General features: G+C 47.5%; 2 protein-coding genes across 2 annotated transcripts in view; both read left to right on the plus strand.

The window, feature by feature from the left end:
* Positions 1-6,252, plus strand: part of LOC135819748 (uncharacterized) — a 38,614-nt gene extending 32,362 nt beyond the window's left edge. The window contains exons 9-12 of the mRNA XM_065333011.1: positions 556-622; positions 2,373-2,443; positions 3,634-3,935; positions 5,547-6,252. Of these exons, the coding sequence (XP_065189083.1) occupies positions 556-622; positions 2,373-2,443; positions 3,634-3,932 (437 nt within the window). The 3' untranslated portion in view covers positions 3,933-3,935; positions 5,547-6,252. The remainder of the gene's footprint in view (positions 1-555; positions 623-2,372; positions 2,444-3,633; positions 3,936-5,546) is intronic.
* Positions 6,253-10,358: 4,106 nt separating this feature from the next.
* LOC135819757 (uncharacterized) overlaps positions 10,359-19,196 on the plus strand; it is a 54,102-nt gene continuing 45,264 nt past the window's right edge. Inside the window, exon 1 of the mRNA XM_065333023.1 lies at positions 10,359-10,706. The gene's annotated coding sequence lies outside the window, so the exon portion shown is untranslated. The remainder of the gene's footprint in view (positions 10,707-19,196) is intronic.

Raw genomic sequence — 19,196 nt, forward strand, 5'->3', positions numbered from 1 at the left:
GTTCAATTCCCCACGATTGTGGTCGCACACGTCTTTCTTCTCTTTCTCATTCTCCTAGCTCTTCTTTCATTCTCCTGGGTGGTTACCAACAGCCAGTGTATGCCGGAGTATGTCGTGTGGCGTGTGTGTGTGTAAAAAAAGGAATAAAAAATGGAAAAAATGAAAAATTGAAAAATGAAAATAGGGATTCACTGGCCAGAAAAAGCCGCTTCAATCAGTGTGTGGTCGATACCAGGCTAAATTTAGTGGCGGTCAATTCATCAGCCTTGCAAGCTGTTGAATGGTGTAATCCCAGCACAAGTTGCTATGTCTAACATAGCTGTTCGCTATCACCGCTTCCGCGATGGGCAGGTCTGAGGTGTGTGTGTGTGTGTGTGTGTGTGTGTGTGTGTGTGTGTGTGTGTGTGTGTGTGTGTGTGTGTGTGTGTGTGTGTGTGTGTGTGTGGGGGGGGGGGGGGGGAGGTGGGGAGGGGGTCACTACCTGACTCTCCATCGATACCAATATCATGATATATTTACGGTTTATCTTTGTTATTGTTTGTCTGTGTGTCTTAGAAGCCGACTCCAGCGCCGGGAAAGGCTTGACAAAGACCTGTGAGCTAGTTTTGAAACTGGAGCCTTAGTAAGTACTCATAACCTTCTTTAAGCACCAGATTTTTGAATGTAGCTCTTGCTTATGCATCTGACCTTCAGATGTCCTTGGATTTGTGTCTCGAAAGGCATTTAGTGGGAAAGGTATGAAAACCCCGCACTCGCTAGGGTACGTGGATTTTGCCCATATTATGCTTTTGGGCATTTCCCTCAGAAATTCTACAGTATTCTCGAAAAACATCGACAAACATTCTCCAGAATTCCCCAAATCCATCAAACAAACCAGCACGAATTGTAGGGGTGAAAGGGGTGATCCGGGTACCCGTCTGTTTAGCTGCTGATCCGTTAGCAAAACAAGTACCCATTAGTCGTGTCCGACAGTACAGTACGGTATTTTAGCTGGCACGGAATGCGGAAGGCTATTGTATAGTGATTGTAACTATTGGCTGCTAAAGGGCACCCGATAACCCGCCCGTTAAGCCGCGTACCCGTTTGTAACCATAAAGGGTAACCGTTTCACCCCAATAATGTGCCTTGCGCATGCGCTTTAGTATGCAAAATGGACGGTCAGGCACGTGATCAATGATTTGGACTATTGCTGTATGCAACTTTGCAAGTCCTGCTGTTCAAGCGAGTAGACCCAGGTGCTCGAAGTCCGGACATGGTATCCTAAGTTTGTACGCCCATAATTTCATGTTCTGTTATTGTATTCGACTCAAATATGTTATGGAGGGGACAGTGTGGTATGTTCCCCTCGCGTAGCTATTCTCAGGGATCTACGATAAGCAGAAGTCCCATACCACGCGAGTGGGTTTTCGAGTGTCCATACGAAATACAAATTGGGTTACATTTCATGCAAAAATCAACTTTGCCAAGACCGATTTCGAACGGACACAGCGTCAAACAGACCTTCACTCAATCATCAAGAGCCAGCTTAGAGCTGAGAATGGCCGGAGGAGAAGAATTTACAGAGAACCACCAATCCTTGCAGAAAGGTTGACACTCCTGGCATCTCCACCACTGTTTTCCCGCGGTTTTCACAGCGCAGCTGCTTCTTCACTGAGCCGACTAAAACACCTTGCATTTCGGCAGCAAACTACGCTTTTGCAAGAAATACTGGTGGAGGCACATGCCAAACATATCGCTTCGGTGCTTTCGTCGTAACCGAGGGATTGCAAGTTAGCAATTAGCAGAAATATGTGTGTATTTCAAGTCACCTCTGATCAGTACGGACTTAGAGCACCCTCTGCGACACCAAAATTTGATATGAAAAATCAGCAAACTCCAGAGAAACAGATCAGATCGAAAGATGGCCTGGTTCAATCGAGCCTGGCCTCAGAACAAACTTGGACAAGATACCTTCCATCCACGAGCAGGATTCTGGCAAGTGGCATTGCCAGTGTGACTTTCAGCTCGACAAACACACACTGTAAAAGTGTCCGGACTTCGAGCACCTGGGTCTACTGTTCATCAGATGTACATGTACGAGTACATACGTCCATGGATGCGTGCTCTTTCTCTGGCAGGTCATAATAGACATCACCCAAAATTCATAAAAAAATTAAAACCACCAGATTGCCCAGTCACTTCAACGTGTTGTAATTGTGGGACAGGGTAAATAAGATATCTTTCAATGGTGCTGTCGGACACAACCCCATGGCCCATCCCTTCTTATTGGTAGAGTGCAGCGACTGTGTCTGTATCGTAGGACCTTGACCTAAAACTCAATAGTTGTTGTAAGGTGCTGCTGCTGCTGCTTGTGTTTGTTGTTTGTGTTGTAGTCATGGCAAGTGGAGACCTAGCAAGCGTATTCAAACGCTAGACTTGCCCCCTGGCCCCAGACGCCTAAGCAGTGAGTGGAATTATTATTCTGAAGTGTTTTTCTAGTTGGTCTTCATTCGTCCATGTCACTAACTCCTGTTCACACCCAGCAGTAGTCTTCAGTGTGTTCAGTGATAATTCACTGCAACCACGTGAAGTAAAACACAGCATGCTACAGTGGAAGAAGGCATGTCACCTTTTCTGAACAATGGACATAAACGGCATAGGCTCCATTTCACTTTCTGGAGTATTAGGATGCGAAATTGTTGTACCAGTGACACTTCAATAATACTTCCACGGTCATTGGGACTTGACCAGTATTATGTTGGACTCAGTAGGCAGTCGTTGTCCTATAAACAGTCGGAAGCCCAGTAAGGAATCGAACTCATGACCTAGTCATGTATTTATGACTCCGTCAAACTCACGCGACTTTCCCTGTAGAAAGTCAGAACATTTCCCGTGCACGGTCTGAGTTTTGTTGGCTGGGATTTTTGGTAAGGGTGAAAAGGATGATCTGAATACCCGTGTACCCGTCAGTTTAGCTACTGGTCCGCTAGCAAACGAGTACTAGTACCCGTTAATAGTGTACGACGGTTTGTTACAGTATTAGAAGCTGGCTTGGACAGTCCTACAGTTCGATGTACAGTTGGAATATGTTGTTGGTTGTTCGATCCGGCTTCATATGACAATTCTGACAATTCTGACTGTTTTGCATGTAGCACAGTATGTGTGCATGCAACACTTGTCGCCATGTAGTGTACTTGCTGTGAATTGCATGACTTCACATGCACAGAATGCCCGCTTCATCCACCGATCACGGGCTGTGCAGGATAGTTTGACCCAGGGAGTAGAATTTTACGACTCCCTGTTTGAACTTTGCGTCACCTCTCAACCGCATACTTCTCAAGGAAAAGCAAGTACAAGTACAATTGACCGTTTACTGTGAGGGAATGGAAAAGGGAAAAGTCTGAAGAAAAAATTGGCTGTCACCACCTGACGCTGCATGCATGTCCCATGCGCGTCAACAGTACTTCAGACTTCAGACTCACCGTCAGCCAGAGCCTCGTCGATGACCACCAAAGACTATAGGAAAAGATAGTACCGGTACTTGAAAAATACTAGTCAAGCTGTGGCATGTATCCCTTTGAATTCCAAGCACTCGCATCCTTTTCTACTTTGTATCTGACCAACGCTACTGTGTTGTTAATGTGATGTTTGCAGATCCCTGGAAGCACCCAGACTTTCCAACTGACCGGTATCGTGGCTGGATACTCACCCTGCCAGCAGCTACATTCCGGAGAAAGGTCATTGCAAAGCGCCTGCTCCCCAGCAATGATGTGATTGAAAAGCTGCGCCTCCGTGAGAGGAACGCCGGAACTCAAGAGCATAACGAAGATTTGCTGACTTACCTCCTGCCGGGTGGTCGGGCGTACTTCAAGACCTTCCTGGATATCATCGAAACCATGTATCCACACAAGCGCTCTGAATTTGAGGTGTTGTTGGATCCTCCTGAGGCATGAGCTGTAAGTTACTGGATCTATCGAAATAATATTGAGGAACTTTCGTGAATGCGAATCGACCTCTGAAATGCTGGACCAACATATCTGTACTGACATGATTGATATAGGATCGGCTGGCTGATGTCAAAGTTTGCTTCAAGACATGTGAGCAATTGTTCAAGTAGCCTTGTCATATGTATGTGTGTGTTGGGGGGCAGCCCAGTGATATTAGTTGCACATGCCGTCCCGTACCGTCAGTTTTTTTCGGTCAACTTGAACGGGGCTTCACATGTACAGATAGTCAGATACTAAATTATTAATGAAAATATTTCTGTTTCGTCCTTTGTGGACTCATCATCAGCATTGCACAGAGAAAATGAGGCCGAACCTGATAGCAATGAAAAATATATTTTCCAAGGCAAGATTTAAACTAAGCCCGGAACGTACCTTGCCAGGTGCTCAAACTGACAAGTCAGTGAGCTCTGCATAACGCAAACACGAAGGGCAGTACCCCACATGAGAGTGCTCGACTACTACAAGAGCAGGAGCAAAATACTCAATCTGTGGACAGAACTGTTTCATCCTTTGTGGACTCATCAGCGTAGCACAGAGAAAATCATTATGCAGCCAGATACTGGGTGGACCAAGCACTTCTGTTCTGCTTCCACAGGACACCATGACCCCATGATCAAATGCAGATTGTGAATGGGGGTGTGGGAAGGTGGAAAGGGGGTGGGAGATCAGATCAATCAACCAGAAAAAGCCAATATCCCGTTTGTTGCATTCATGTTATGCTTGTACGAAGTAGCAAGCTTGTGGCTTGTAGCTGGGTTGTAAAACTCCGCCTGCTTCCAAACAGGTCTTGTTGCTAGTACCTGTACTTGGAAATTCCCATAACTCCAAATTACATACACTGTACATTTGGATGGGGAAAGGCCATAGATGTGGCATATGACGTCACTATTTACACGAAAACTAGTACCCTAAAGTATCGTGAAAATGCGCCACCATCTCGTCCTTTCGAGGTCGTATTGTGGAGGTGGTCGCCTGTCTGTAGGTCATACGACACAAACCTTGCACACATAATGCACGTTGTGCAGTCAATCCATCCCTTTGAGCGGACACGAGCTTCACACAAAACCCCGCTAAGTGTGACCTTAGTAAACTAAGGTTATCACACCGTACAAACTTCGTTGCACTCTGCCATACGATTTTCCTTTCCCTGGCTGAAAAATCAATGAGGGGCGCTCTCGCGAGACGGGTCGCACTGGCGGTACTTTACGGTAATATTAATAGGTTGAGGGAATGGGACAGGGAAAAATCTGAAGAAAAATGAATTGTCACCACCAGGACTCGAACCAGGGACCTTCGCCAAGGATGCTCTAACCACTGAGCTATGGTGTAGTAATATTTCCACTACAACCCGTCGAAAGGGTACTTGGTAAACAAAAGTACCCGTAACTTCGGTACCCGGATAACTGATGTATGGGTGTGCTAAAGTAATTTTTTTAAAGCGTTGGCACTTGTCCCACTGTATCTGCGTAATGCTGCTGGTAGTGGATAGATACCCCTGCTAACACTGCCTCGCTGTTGCTATTGCTGCTGCTGCTGCTACTATCTGTTCTGTTCTTGTAGACCTTCAGCTGCCATGATGTCTTCACTCCCACTCTGTAGTCTTTGCTTTGTAGCTTGTTGGCGTTCACATCAACTGACAAGCAAGCAAGGTATACGGGGGCTAGTATTTTCTGCTGTTTCTTTTGGTAAAAATGTGTCACCCTGCATATAGTTCCCTGCAGCTATTGATGCACCCGTGAAAACATCGCTCCTGTGAGTGATTGATTTCTGCAGTGAAACCTTGCTTTTTATGTTTCTTTAGAATGAAGTAGAGCTTTGCCTTTAGCGCTACCTATCTGCTCGCGTTATAATTTGTTGTTGTCATTGTGATACTCCTTTTGGAGGTCCCGAATCAACAAGATAATTCCTTCTGTGAACATCTACTGGCTGTATTATCTGTATGGTAATTGTAAGTGTATCGCTTGCAACATCACAAGACTACATGGATCACTGTCTGAAATTGCACCTTAATGCATTCTTGTAGTCCATGGCAACACTGGGTACGTTTTTTGTGTGTATGGATACTATGTATTTCATCAGTGTCCTCTTAGCGTAATGTCTGATGTGCTTGCCATTAGTGCAATGGCCCGTTTCTGAACCTTACGTTTCTGCATTTTTGTTGACATTACTCACGGTTGAGGATGCCTATCCTCTCCTTTCCTTCTGTGGAATTTCTTCACCCTCTTATCACCTAGCCATGGCCTGTGTAGGCTGTTTTACAAACAGATATCTTCTTTTGTATTTTGTGTCCTTTTAGGCAGTCACTGTTAGGGTTATGTGCTTTCCGTGAATGCAATAGCCAGTTTCTGGATCATAGTACGTGTATTGAACAGTTTGTTTGATCTGAGCCAAGACTTAGTGTTTTCCCTTTTTTAGCTTCCTCATCATTGAATGCTTGTTGTACGTAATTGATACTTTCTCGTCAACTTTCAGGACTATTGGGGGTATAGTAGGTTCATGTGTCGGAATTTCGACACCAGCTCCGACATCTTGTTGATGTCGACTCAGTTGTCTGCCTCCAGTACTAGTACATGTATTTCCAATTTCTCAGCCAGGTATACACCATCGCTTCCTCGCGTTGACCCCCCAGCCGCGGCCTTCGTGACGACTAGCCCTTTCCCAAAGGTGCTCGCCCTTTTTTCGCCCTTTTTGGAAAGCGGCCTGTTTCTTTCGCCCTTTATTGCGTTTTTTGGTGAATATTGTCCTTTTTGAGCTTTTTTAGCTGAAAAAGTGCTAAAATCTGTTTGCTCATGCATGCGATCACAGTTTCCGAGTGCTCGATGGGCCTTGGCACGCCGCTTTTTTGGGGGCAACAAGTAATTAGTTGGTGAAGCTTGTACCCGGTGTACACAATGCTGTAAGAAGTGGGGTTTTTTGAACTTTAATACTTCCTGTTTTGCCTTTCGTGGACCCATAAATGGAAGAGTGCGTATTCATTTCTCAGCTTGGGTTCATATCTGAACATGTATCATGGCTATGCTTCACTGAAAGAAGAGCGCTTTTTGCCTGTTTTCACTGAAAAAAAGATCACTTTTTCAGCATATTTTGAGGGACGCGAAAAGCACTAAGTGCGAATTAAAAGAGCATCTTTGGGAAAGGGCTAGTGACGACAAACCATCTGACAGTGTGTTTGTTGTGTGCTCGTCCGCTTGAGGTTCTTTGTACATTGTGACATTTCCGTTCTCTTTTCCCGTCTCTCGTGTCTTGTCGTGCAGTAAATGCCGCTGTCTGCTGAGTGATGACTGATGGTCGCTATAAAAATGCGTGAAACAAATAAAAGGTGTAGATATACTAAAAAAAGTTAGAAATTTAAAGGGGAAGTTAAGCCTAAAATCAAATGTTCATCAGTTGTAGTCTTCGGGGTGCTGAGTCGAATGGTCTTGGTCCGAGGAAGCTGAGACGCTCCGTTCCTCCTTTGTTCCCAATCGAACTCGCGCACGTCCACCGAAACTGGGTGACTGCGCCCTACTAGATGGGGATTTGTATGCAAAATGTCACTAAAAGTACCATTTTTCACTGTTTTTATTTGACATTATCTTTCTCTTTCTTTACGGAGTTGTTGCTGTTCATTTTGCTACTCTTTCTTTTTCCCTCCCCTTACTTTTATTTATCGCCGTGGTTGGCAATCACCCACTCTCTTTAACATTGGCCGGTGTTTCCACCGAGTCTTGAGATGTTGTAATAAATATAATATAAATATAATACGAAGTAGTGGTTGCGACTTCGGCGATGACTTGTAAGAAAGGGTTTGCTCCCCACACCGGAGCTCGCGCTATTCTGCCGACTTCACTTGACACTTGACTGACTCACGACTGCCATCCAGAGCACACGAGAAGTCCATCGAACCTTCGACTCGGCAAACCTGCAAGAAAGCACCACTCCCTGCTCAATACACAGTGTTTCGGGGAATTCACCCCTCATCAGTTGAGCTTGAGTAGGCTGAGGAAGATTGTGCCCGAAGAGCACCACTTATATAGTGCTCTCCGGGCACAAACATCACCAGGGACACAAACTTACAGAGACGCTCCGTTTCCAGCGCGACAAACACCTCGTGAACACCAGATAGCAGCGTGAGTCAGTGTCGCTCCTGGACGGTGAGACAGACGTCGAGGACCCTCGGTCATTCGCAACGCTGTCACCTCCAAACCAACTAGTCGCAAGCCCGCGCTGGGCACAACAGTACGAAGTAGTGGTTGCGACTTCGGCGATGACTTGTAAGAAAGGGTTTGCTCCCCACACCGGAGCTCGCGCTATTCTGCCGACTTCACTTGACACTTGACTGACTCACGACTGCCATCCAGAGCACACGAGAAGTCCATCGAACCTTCGACTCGGCAAACCTGCAAGAAAGCACCACTCCCTGCTCAATACACAGTGTTTCGGGGAATTCACCCCTCATCAGTTGAGCTTGAGTAGGCTGAGGAAGATTGTGCCCGAAGAGCACCACTTATATAGTGCTCTCCGGGCACAAACATCACCAGGGACACAAACTTACAGAGACGCTCCGTTTCCAGCGCGACAAACACCTCGTGAACACCAGATAATATATAATATATAATATAATTTCATTCTTATAAAAGCACGGATGACCGCGATTGGTCCATATATTGTAGTCTTTTGGACGCTGAGTCGACTGGCTTTGGTCCGAGAAGGCTGCGATGTATATGTAGCGTTCGGCCCTTATTCCCAATCGAACATGGTTGAACAAGCCGTGACTTGCTCCTGCGTACACCATGGTACACCAGTCGCCTGGTCACCGCGCCAGCAGGCGAAAAATTTCACACCAAGGTTCAACTCAAAGGTCCAAAGGTTCAACCCGAGCGACAGAAACTCGCTCAAACATGCTGTTACACTGTACTACTACTACTACTACTACTAGTAGTACTAGTGTTAGTTGTAGCCTGCACGACGGCGACCAGGTGACTGGTGTACGCACGAGCACGTGACCGCTTGTCAAGCCATGTTCGATTGGGAATAAGGGCCGAACGCTACATCGCAGCCTTTTCGGACCAAAACCAGTCGATCCAGCGTCCAAAAGACTACAAAATAATGGGTCATCCGTGCTGATATGGAGCTTTTAGTGAGATTTTACATACAAATCCCCATCTAGTAGGGCGCAGTCACCCAGTTTCGGTGGAAGTGTGCGAGTTCGATTGGGAATAAAGAAGGAAGGGAGCGTCTCAGCTTCCTCGGCTCGGACCAAGCCCATTCGACTCAGCACCTCGAAGACTACAACTGGTGAAAATTTGATTTAATATATTAAAACGAGAGAGCTTGGAAGCTCAGGGCCCTACGCTATGCTTTTTTGCCTTGATGACCTAGACAAAAAAAAAGCATAGGGATGTTATACTTCAAATTCTTTAAAAAAATCCTTTTTTTAAGACATAACCTGGGATTCGAACCCGCACTATCGCGCGCCCTGCATGCATCCCCCGATACACTTCGCATACATACTAATTCTTCCAAGTTGTTTCACATTGTGATCTTGCATTTGAAAGCCCTATTTGAATATGCTGTATGTGGCCAGCCGTCTTTGATGGCACGGTACGGTAGGGGATAGGTACGGGACAGGTACGATCGAGGGTAATACGACACCGTCTCCCGTACCGTACCATCAAACACAGCTGGCCACATGCAGCCGCCCGCAATATTCAAATAGGGCTTTCAAACGCAAGATAACAACGTGAAGCAACTTGGAAGAATGGGTATGAATGCGAAGTGTATGGGGGAATGCATGTAGGGCGATAGTGCGGGTTCGAATCCCAGGATATGCCTGAAAAAAAAATAGGAGAATTCAAAGATATATAACATCCTATGCTTTTTTGCCGTCAGATACGGATAGCGCCAGGCGTGACACAAACAAACACACAAACAAACACCAAATTAAAGCTGTGTGGACCCTGGCTAGCGCCAGACGTTACTGAAGTAACGTCTTCTGCATAGCTACGGGAATAATAGTTATAGCAAAACAGACCTTCGCCTCGGATCCGGTGTGCGTATTATTTCTCTGCACGTAATCATTAATTTTGTGAGCACTGACTACTGCTATCTCTCATAGCTCAGTCTAGCTGGGTAGCTTCATCGAGCTGCATTACATCATCGGCCCTGTTCGTTTGTGTGTGTGGGGGGGGGGGGGGGTAGAATGTCAGACCGCAGTGTCAGTGCTCGTGTCCGGGTAAGCTTGGGAAAACGACAGAAAAAGCGCATCCGGCCGGCTGAGTTCTTGTGCGCTACACAGTCTAATACTAAGTAATAGTACTACAGTATCACTGAACATGCTGAATGGCCCAGGCCAGGGGCAGCGCAGTCCGACGTAGACTAATCTGCGTAGAACTGCTGCAAACTGCCTTCACCGTTCACGGTTTCAGATGTCGTCGTCCGGTAGGTCTACATCATGACTGTAGTCTACGCCTAGTGCACGGCTCAGCGGGGTAGCACTCCGATTCTCTGCACGACTGCAGGTTTGGTCAAGAGACGCTAGGCAGAGGCTGAGAGTGAGACTGTGATTCAGAGAGAGGGAGACTGGAGTGAGGTTTTGAAGATACAGCGACGTGTACGTTCCTATTTTTTATACAGCGGTTTCATGGCAGCTGAGTAGAAAACAGCCGCCAGTGCAACTAATTACTTGCCAAGCTGTCGACCTACTCTGTGTTCACTACCCTGGCCTGTCACGGATCAACCGTAAGTGTCAATCAATTATGGAAAGAAGATAATGAGCCGTCAGATGCGAAAAGGGACCTAGTACCTATCGACTATCGAGTATCGTCATAATTATGTTGTCGAATTGAGTTTGGCATATTACCGAATGCCGGTAATCACAATCTACAGGATCCAGGCCAGGACATGCCCGGCATGCGGAAGGTAATAAAAAAAAACAGATGGAAAATCTTTATTTTCACAAAGTTGAATGGACTCAGATGGAGAGCCAAGGTTTAAAGGGGAAGTTAAGGCAAAAATTAAAATTTCACCAGTTGTAGTCTTCGGGGTGCTGAGTCGAATGGTCTTGGTCCGAGAAAGCTGAGACGCTCCCTTCCTACTTGAATCCCAATCGAACTCGCGCACTTCCACCGAAACTGGGTGACTGCGCCCTACTAGATGGGGATTTGTATGCAAAATGTCACTAAAAGCGCCATTTCGTTCTTATAAAAGCACGGATGACCGCGATTGGCCCATATGTTGTAGTCTTTTGGACGCTGAGTCGACTGGTTTTGGTCCGAAAAGGCTGCGATGCAGCGTTCCTCCTTTATTCCCAATCGAACATGGTTGAAGAAGCGGTCACGTGCTCGTGGGTGCCCAAATCACCTGGTCACCACGCCAGCAGGCGACAAATTTCACACCAAGGTTCAACTCGAGTTCAACTCGAGTGACAGGAGTGCACCCAAAAAAGGTCAAACAGGCTAGTAAGTTGTACCCTGCAGGCACGGTGACCAGGTGACTGGTGTACGCAGGAGCACGTGACCGCTTGTTCAAGCATGTTCGATTGGGAATAAAGGAGGAACGCTGCATCGCAGCCTTTTCGGACCAAAACCAGTCGACTCAGCGTCCAAAGGACTACAACATATGGGCCAATCGCGGTCATCCGTGCTTTTATAAGAACGAAATGGCGCTTTTAGTGACATTTTGCATACAAATCCCCATCTAGTAGGGCGCAGTCACCCAGTTTCGGTGGAAGTGCGCGAGTTCGATTGGGATTCAAGTAGGAAGGGAGCGTCTCAGCTTTCTCGGACCAAGACCATTCGACTCAGCACCCCGAAGACTACAACTGGTGAAATTTTAATTTTTGCCTTAACTTCCCCTTTAATTTATACAAAAGAGAAAGACCAAGGTGGCAAGGAACTACAAGTTACGCTATACTGTCCACTAACACCACCAGTTACTAAACAATCAGCTCATGTGATAACATTGCACGACACTGACCGACGGTACTGACGTTCTACAACTATATGGCTAGCAGCTCTTGCACATCTTGGATGCGCACTCCAACAGCCTTCCAACTTGGAAGGTTCTTGAGACTTTCAGCTCGAGCTGATCTTGGTTGCGCTCACCTTCCCCTCCTTATGTTATTTCTATAACTCAGAACCTTCCAAGTTGGAAGGCTGTTGGAGTGCGCATCCAAGATGTGCTAGAGCTGATAGCCAGTTAGTTGTAGAACGTCAGTACCGTCGGTCAGTGTCGTGCAATGTTATCGCATGAGCTGATTGTTTAGTAACTGGTGGTGTTAGTGGACAGTATAGCGTAACTTGTAGTTCCTTGGTCTTTCTCTTTCACAAAGTTACTAAGGATTTCACAAGCGCATTTTGTGGCATAAAATACAAAAAGGAGCCAGACAAAGGCCAAAGATGTTCGATTGGTAAGGATTGGGATTATTATTATTATTCTCGTATCCATCCCGAATGGGACTCACGACGGCAGAATTAACTGTGAGCATGTGTGTGTGAGAGTGGGAAAACGAAATGAAAAAGAAAAGAAAAGTCTTGTAGTATAGGTCAAATTTAAGAAGAGCAGTACTAGACTAAATGGCTGAGCAGATGTTACTCCATTGTTTTCTGTCGCGGGCATAGCTGCCGAGATCACGAAGGCAGCTGGGCTTAAAAATGCAGATAGGTGTGAGGCAGACGTCTCGCTGGAGACTTGTGGTGAGGCAAGAGCGGGGTGCACCTATTAGAATGGGCTGACTGGTAGCATATGTACAGAAAGCAGTGAGAGCAACATTTGCACGGATATCACTTGGCTGGCGTAATATATTATGTCCTAATAAAGGATTGGGATCCAGATCTCAGATACATCGGATCCTTCAGAGTCAACTGAACACCTTATTTTGGACCTTGACTGTTAACATGTTGCCATGTTGACGAAGTAATAAAATGGCGCTCACAAGTCACCCAAAAGGGTGAAAGTCGTAGATCTACTCATCGCGTGCGTCGTACAAAAAGTCAACAAGCTCTATCTCGATCCATGTGTGCATACCACAATATGTACAAAAATGATTTTTTTACCCGCCATATACGCACAAAGGTCACATTTGGATCCGTTGGATCCGGTCAACCCTGCTCCCCAAGGTGGGTTGACCGGATCCAATTCCGAAGGATCCGGATCTGGATTCGACCAATCGAAAGGGAGCGAACTCAGTGGATCCTGTGGATCGGGATCCCGATCCTACCAATCGAACATGCCCTAAATTTATGTATAGAGTATTATCAATACGAATTTTTGTGAAGGTAATTCTGATGCAAAGCCATTATTGTCAAAGTCGGAACACTCCGAGATTACCAGGATAGTCATTGGCGTTTGCGTTTTGGGAAATCCAGTAAACGAGAGAGCTTGGAAGCTCAGGGCCCTACGCTATGCTTGTTTTGCCTAGCTCATCGTGCATGTTATTAGAACTGATGGAAATGTTTTTTTCCATTAATTGGCTACATCATTGTAGTGCAAAAACGTTTCTATCAGTTTGAATATGAGTTAGGCAAAAGTAATTGCAGAATTTATTGCAGATTGTTATTTTTCTCACTTTATCCACTTTTGGTTTGCTCCTTCTTTTCCTTTTTATCTCCTTATAATCGGATTTTCTGGCCTTTTGTCTCTGTTGAGCCAATGAGGTAAAATTATATTCCATACAATACGATACAATACAATAGTACAACGAGAGAGCTTGGAAGCTCAGGGCCCTACGCTATGCTTTTTTGCCTTGATGACCTAGACAAAAAAAAGCATAGGGATGTTATAAATTCTTTAGCCCCATCCCTCACACAAACAAGTCAACAAAGAGGCATCTTTGGATTGAGGAGTGCTGGTTTCGAAACAACTGGTTTGAAGCTCAAAGTAGAGCTGGTGTTAGCTCAGAGCAGAGCTGCTGTTAGCTCAGAGCAGAGCTGCTGTTAGCTCAGAGCAGAGCTGCTGTTAGCTCAGAGCAGAGCTGCTGTTAGCTCAGAGCAGAGCTGCTGTTAGCTCAAAGTAGAGCTGCTGTTAGCTCAAAGTAGAGCTGCGGTTAGCTCAAAGTAGAGCTGCGGTTAGCTCAAAGTAGAGCTGCTGTTAGCTCAAAGTAGAGCTGCTGTTAGCTCAAAGTAGAGCTGCTGTTAGCTCAAGGTAGAGCTGCTGTTAGCTCAAAGTAGAGCTGCTGTTAGCTCAAAGTAGAGCTGCGGTTAGCTCAAAGTAGAGCTGCTGTTAGCTCAAAGTAGAGCTGCGGTTAGCTCAAAGTAGAGCTGCTGTTAGCTCAAAGTAGAGCCGCTGTTAGCTCAAAGTAGAGCTGCTGTTAGCTCAACGTAGAGCTGCAATGCTAAATGGATGTAATATAGCGCAAGGCAGAGCCGCAGCAAATAGCTAGATAACACCAGTTGTGAGAGTGGACCCGATTAGTGGGTACGATAATTATGATGGTGTGAATAAGTTGGTTAGGGAGGGATGGTGGGAAAAGAAACACTGCTGAAGCACGATCCGTTGTCTGGAGGAGCACAACAGGGCAAGCAAGATTTGTTTTTCTTTTCCGCAAAATGGGCTGGTGCCATTTGTGATTACGCAGCAAAACAAAGCGCATGACGTCAGTCTTGAATGCAGTACAAAGCAATGCAGTGCAGTGTGTGCGCTAGTTCGGATTGTTGCTAACAAGTACTAGCACAGCTAGTACACCATTAGCCCCATCCCTCACACAAACAAGTCAACAAAGAGGCATCTTTGGATTGAGGAGTGCTGGTTTCGAAACAACTGGTTTGAAGCTCAAAGTAGAGCTGGTGTTAGCTCAGAGCAGAGCTGCTGTTAGCTCAGAGCAGAGCTGCTGTTAGCTCAGAGCAGAGCTGCTGTTAGCTCAGAGCAGAGCTGCTGTTAGCTCAGAGCAGAGCTGCTGTTAGCTCAAAGTAGAGCTGCTGTTAGCTCAAAGTAGAGCTGCGGTTAGCTCAAAGTAGAGCTGCGGTTAGCTCAAAGTAGAGCTGCTGTTAGCTCAAAGTAGAGCTGCTGTTAGCTCAAAGTAGAGCTGCTGTTAGCTCAAGGTAGAGCTGCTGTTAGCTCAAAGTAGAGCTGCTGTTAGCTCAAAGTAGAGCTGCGGTTAGCTCAAAGTAGAGCTGCTGTTAGCTCAAAGTAGAGCTGCTGTTAGCTCAAAGTAGAGCTGCGGTTAGCTCAAAGTAGAGCTGCTGTTAGCTCAAAGTAGAGCCGCTGTTAGCTCAAAGTAGAGCTGCTGTTAGCTCAACGTAGAGCTGCAATGCTAAATGGATGTAATATAGCGCAAGGCAGAGCCGCAGCAAATAGCTAGATAACACCAGTTGTGAGAGTGGACCCATGAAACCAGCACTCCGTTAGCTAAGCACTATTGACGCACAGCAAGGGTCAATTTATGTCAGCACAGGCAAGCATTGCGCAGCTAGAGTTCAGTAGCTCATTACTCACCCGAGTTGGGGATCATGGCATCCCTGGCACGGCAGCAAGCCGGGACGATAGCTGGCGTTTAGCGCTTGTTGTAGTCCGGATGTAGCATAGACACGCATCGCTCTTTCCACTGACCTGCCACTCGGAAGAAGGAGTCGGGGCACTAGCCATAGCAGCGGTGGTGGCTGCACCAATGTGGACCGAATGCCCGGAGTAGTTCGACTGGGATGGTACACCGGCCGCAGCGACAAGAGACCATACTGTTACTGTGAATGACTGCCTGGTCAGCTGCTGTCTGTTCGAGAGTACGAACAAGAGTTGCTCTGGTCCCTCGCGACGAGTGGCAAATGGGTAGCTAACAATGGCACGGACCGGGCAGTACGGCGGTACAGACGGGCCAATGTCACTAGTAACGCCTTTACCGAATAGGTCCGTCTTGGATGAAAGCAGGAAGAGTTGCAGGCTTCCGTCACCAGGGGAGCTAGTACAGCCCCGTGTGATGCCATTAGTGAATTCAGCACACCGAAGAAATCCAAAGAAGCAGCATGGCGGCTTGGTAGAGCAGCTTGTCATGGCCATTCAGGATACTACTTTTCCGGCGTTCATCTGTCAGGTGTCGTTGGATTGGCATAGTTATAGGAAGGCGAGGGGTGAGTACAGCCGTACCATGGCATCGCTGGATGCCCTTCAACACCCTCTCCAGAAGCCACGCATCTACTAAGGGGCCGGCAAACCCATTCTCAAGGTGGGCTTTATGCACCGCACTCGCATACACAGATACAGTTCAGGGCACGCTGATCATAGTTCACGCATGAATGTGTGTCCAGGAACGATGACTCGGGCAGCAAAAGTGAGCTTCCCCAGGAGGGACTCGAGTTGACGCTGGCCGATGCTGCGCTCGCTGATAGTAGCCATGAGTGGCGCACGGATCTCGGACAGCTTGTCCTCTGGTAGCCGCAGTCTAGGAAAATACCAAGGAAGGTCAATGATGGTGATGGCCCTCGAGCTGGGATGGAGCAAAGAGGAGTGCCGAGATACGTGAATGCCCGGAGGGGGGTGGTGAGTTGCTGGTTGGCTGCAGCCAAACCAGTGGAGATATCGAGAAAGTCATCGAGGTAATGAAGCCGGTGATCTATAGCAAACTCGTGCTGCATGATCCAGTTGACTGCTGTGGCTACTGAGTCAAAGACGGCTGGGCTGGAGCGGAGGCCGAAAGGCAGAAAGCGCTCGTAGTAGTAGGAGCCTTCCCAGCGAAGTCCTGACGGCGGACTGGGATCTGCCGAAATGCACTGCGTACATCGAGCTTGGACAAATACACAGGCTGTGGGCATGACATGATGATGTTGATCGCGTTGTCAATGCTCGCGTAGTGCAGAGAGAGCGGCTCGGCAGGAATGCTGTCGTTCGCGCCGGTGCCTTCCGGACTAGACAGATGGTGGATCATTCGCAGCTTGCCGTTCTTTTCGGGGATGGCACCAATACCAGAGTGGCGCATGAACTGAAATGGAGGTGACGGAAAATGGGCCTGTGGTCTCGCTGCGGGCGCAGGAAGCAGCTAATTGCTCGGATATAAATGCCGAGTGAGTGAAAGCCAAGGGTAGATTATTAGAGAAAACCGAAATGTCGTGTTGGCCGGCAGATCCAAGAGTAAAGCCACGGCGCAGCCCATGGAGAACATACGCAACGCCTTATTGATATGAGTGGTTACGTAACAGGCGGGCAAAGTGGTCAGCTAGCAGTGTGGTGTCTGCAGAGTGTATAGGAAAGATACGTACCGAGTCAAGCTATTCAGTAGCCATTCTGCTAGGAGCGGCGGGGTGGCCGATTGGCTCCGCGCTGCTGCTGGTTGCACATGATGCATGGGTGGTCCTTGCCACACTGGCTGCAGGTGCGGGAGAAGCGGCACGACGACGAAGAACAGCGACCTCCATTGAAGTTGCGGCAGATTTCTTGGCTGTCGCTGGTATGGTTGCGACCACTGGAGGTAAATGCTGCTGGCTTGGGGACGAAAAGGACACAAAGTGCCCCTGGATGGGCCGTCTTACATTGAGCGCATTTTGGGTGTGCATGGCCTGTGACAGCTATCTGCCATAGGTTCACGTCGATGGTGTCCAACCTCTTCGTGCCTGGTTACTGGGCCACGAGCAGCCGCAGCTGGCGGTCGTACTCTAGCCACGCGCTTGGGAAGAACTGGCGGTTAGCAGTCAGGATCAACTGCTGGTACGCAATCAGCTCAGCAGTTCAGCAGTGCGGTGTAGGGCAGCAACCGTGATAACAGACATGTATGTGGTCCATGCCTCGAGCCGGGTAGTTACATGTATAATTATCGTGAACCTTGCGACGCACCTGCTTCGCGTACGGTCATCCGACTCAACGATATTTAGCTGGCTATCGTTATTCGGGCTGTGCACCAGCCGGAATGTTGGGCCGGAAGTGTGCAAGAATTTCAGGCAACCAACTTGAAAAATCTACGAACTCCCCTCGCAAGATACGTTCTTGCACAGCCTTGGGCACAGCTGGTGCAGGTGGCTGATCGGGTGGGTTACAAGGGCTTGGCCTGGCGTAGTGGCGGCAGCAGCCGCATTGCCTTGGCCTTGGGTGCGGAGCGGCACAATGCTCTCCGATAATAATAAAATGGCGGCCGACAAAGCCGACTACACCTCGTCACGTAGATCTACGGGAGCGCAGAGATCCGTTGAGCCCGCGTCACCTGAGCTGGCGGAGGAGGCATTGGTGCAAGTCGGGCTTCTGGGCTCGCGAGCCGTGTCCGCGCTGTCATGTTGCTGGTTCTCCTGGCCGGAGCAGACCTCACTACCAAGGGCTAGTTGTGCCAGCAAACGGTCCTGTAAAATACTTTTACTAAGTTTCCTTTCGGATTCAAGCCGCGCTGAGAAGGCTCGCCGCGGGGGCTTGGCAAGGCATTGCCTTGACAGTGTCGACAGTTAGGTCAGACATACTGAAGAAATACAGTGTCGAGGTGACACTCGGGCTGGCAGCAAAGCTACGAAAGGAAAAGAAACACTGCTGAAGCACGATCCGTTGTCTGGAGGAGCACAACAGGGCAAGCAAGATTTGTTTTTCTTTTCCGCAAAATGGGCTGGTGCCATTTGTGATTACGCAGCAAAACAAAGCGCATGACGTCAGTCTTGAATGCAGTACAAAGCAATGCAGTGCAGTGTGTGCGCTAGTTCGGATTGTTGCTAACAAGTACTAGCACAGCTAGTACACCATTAAAAAATTCCTTTGTTTTTAAGACATAACCCGCACTATCGCGCCCTGCATGCATCCCCCGATACACTTCGCATACATACTAATTCTTCCAAGTTGCTTCACATTATGATCTTGCATTTGAAAGCCCTATTTGAATATGCATTGTGGCCAGCCGTCTTTGATGGTACGGTACGGTAGGGGATAGGTACGGGACAGGTACGATCGAGGGTAATACGACACCGTCTCCCGTACCGTATCGTACCATCAAACACAGCTGGCCACATACAGCTGCCCGCAATATTCAAATAGGGCTTTCAAACACAAGATCATAACGTGAAGCAACTTGCAAGAATGGGTATGAATGCGAAGTGTATGGGGGAATGCATGTAGGGCGATGTGCGGGTTCGAATCCCAGGATATGCCTGAAAAAAAAATAGGAGAATTGAAAAATTTATAACATCCCTATGCTTTTTTTGCCGTCAGATACGGGATAGCGCCAGGCGTGACACAAACAAACAAACAAACACACAAATGCCAAACGAGAGAGCTTGGAAGCTCAGGGCCCTACGCTATGCTTTGTTACTTAGCTCATCGTGCATGTTATGGGAA

Source organism: Sycon ciliatum, chromosome 1, assembly GCF_964019385.1.
Source record: "Sycon ciliatum chromosome 1, ocSycCili1.1, whole genome shotgun sequence".
NCBI lineage: Eukaryota > Metazoa > Porifera > Calcarea > Leucosolenida > Sycettidae > Sycon > Sycon ciliatum.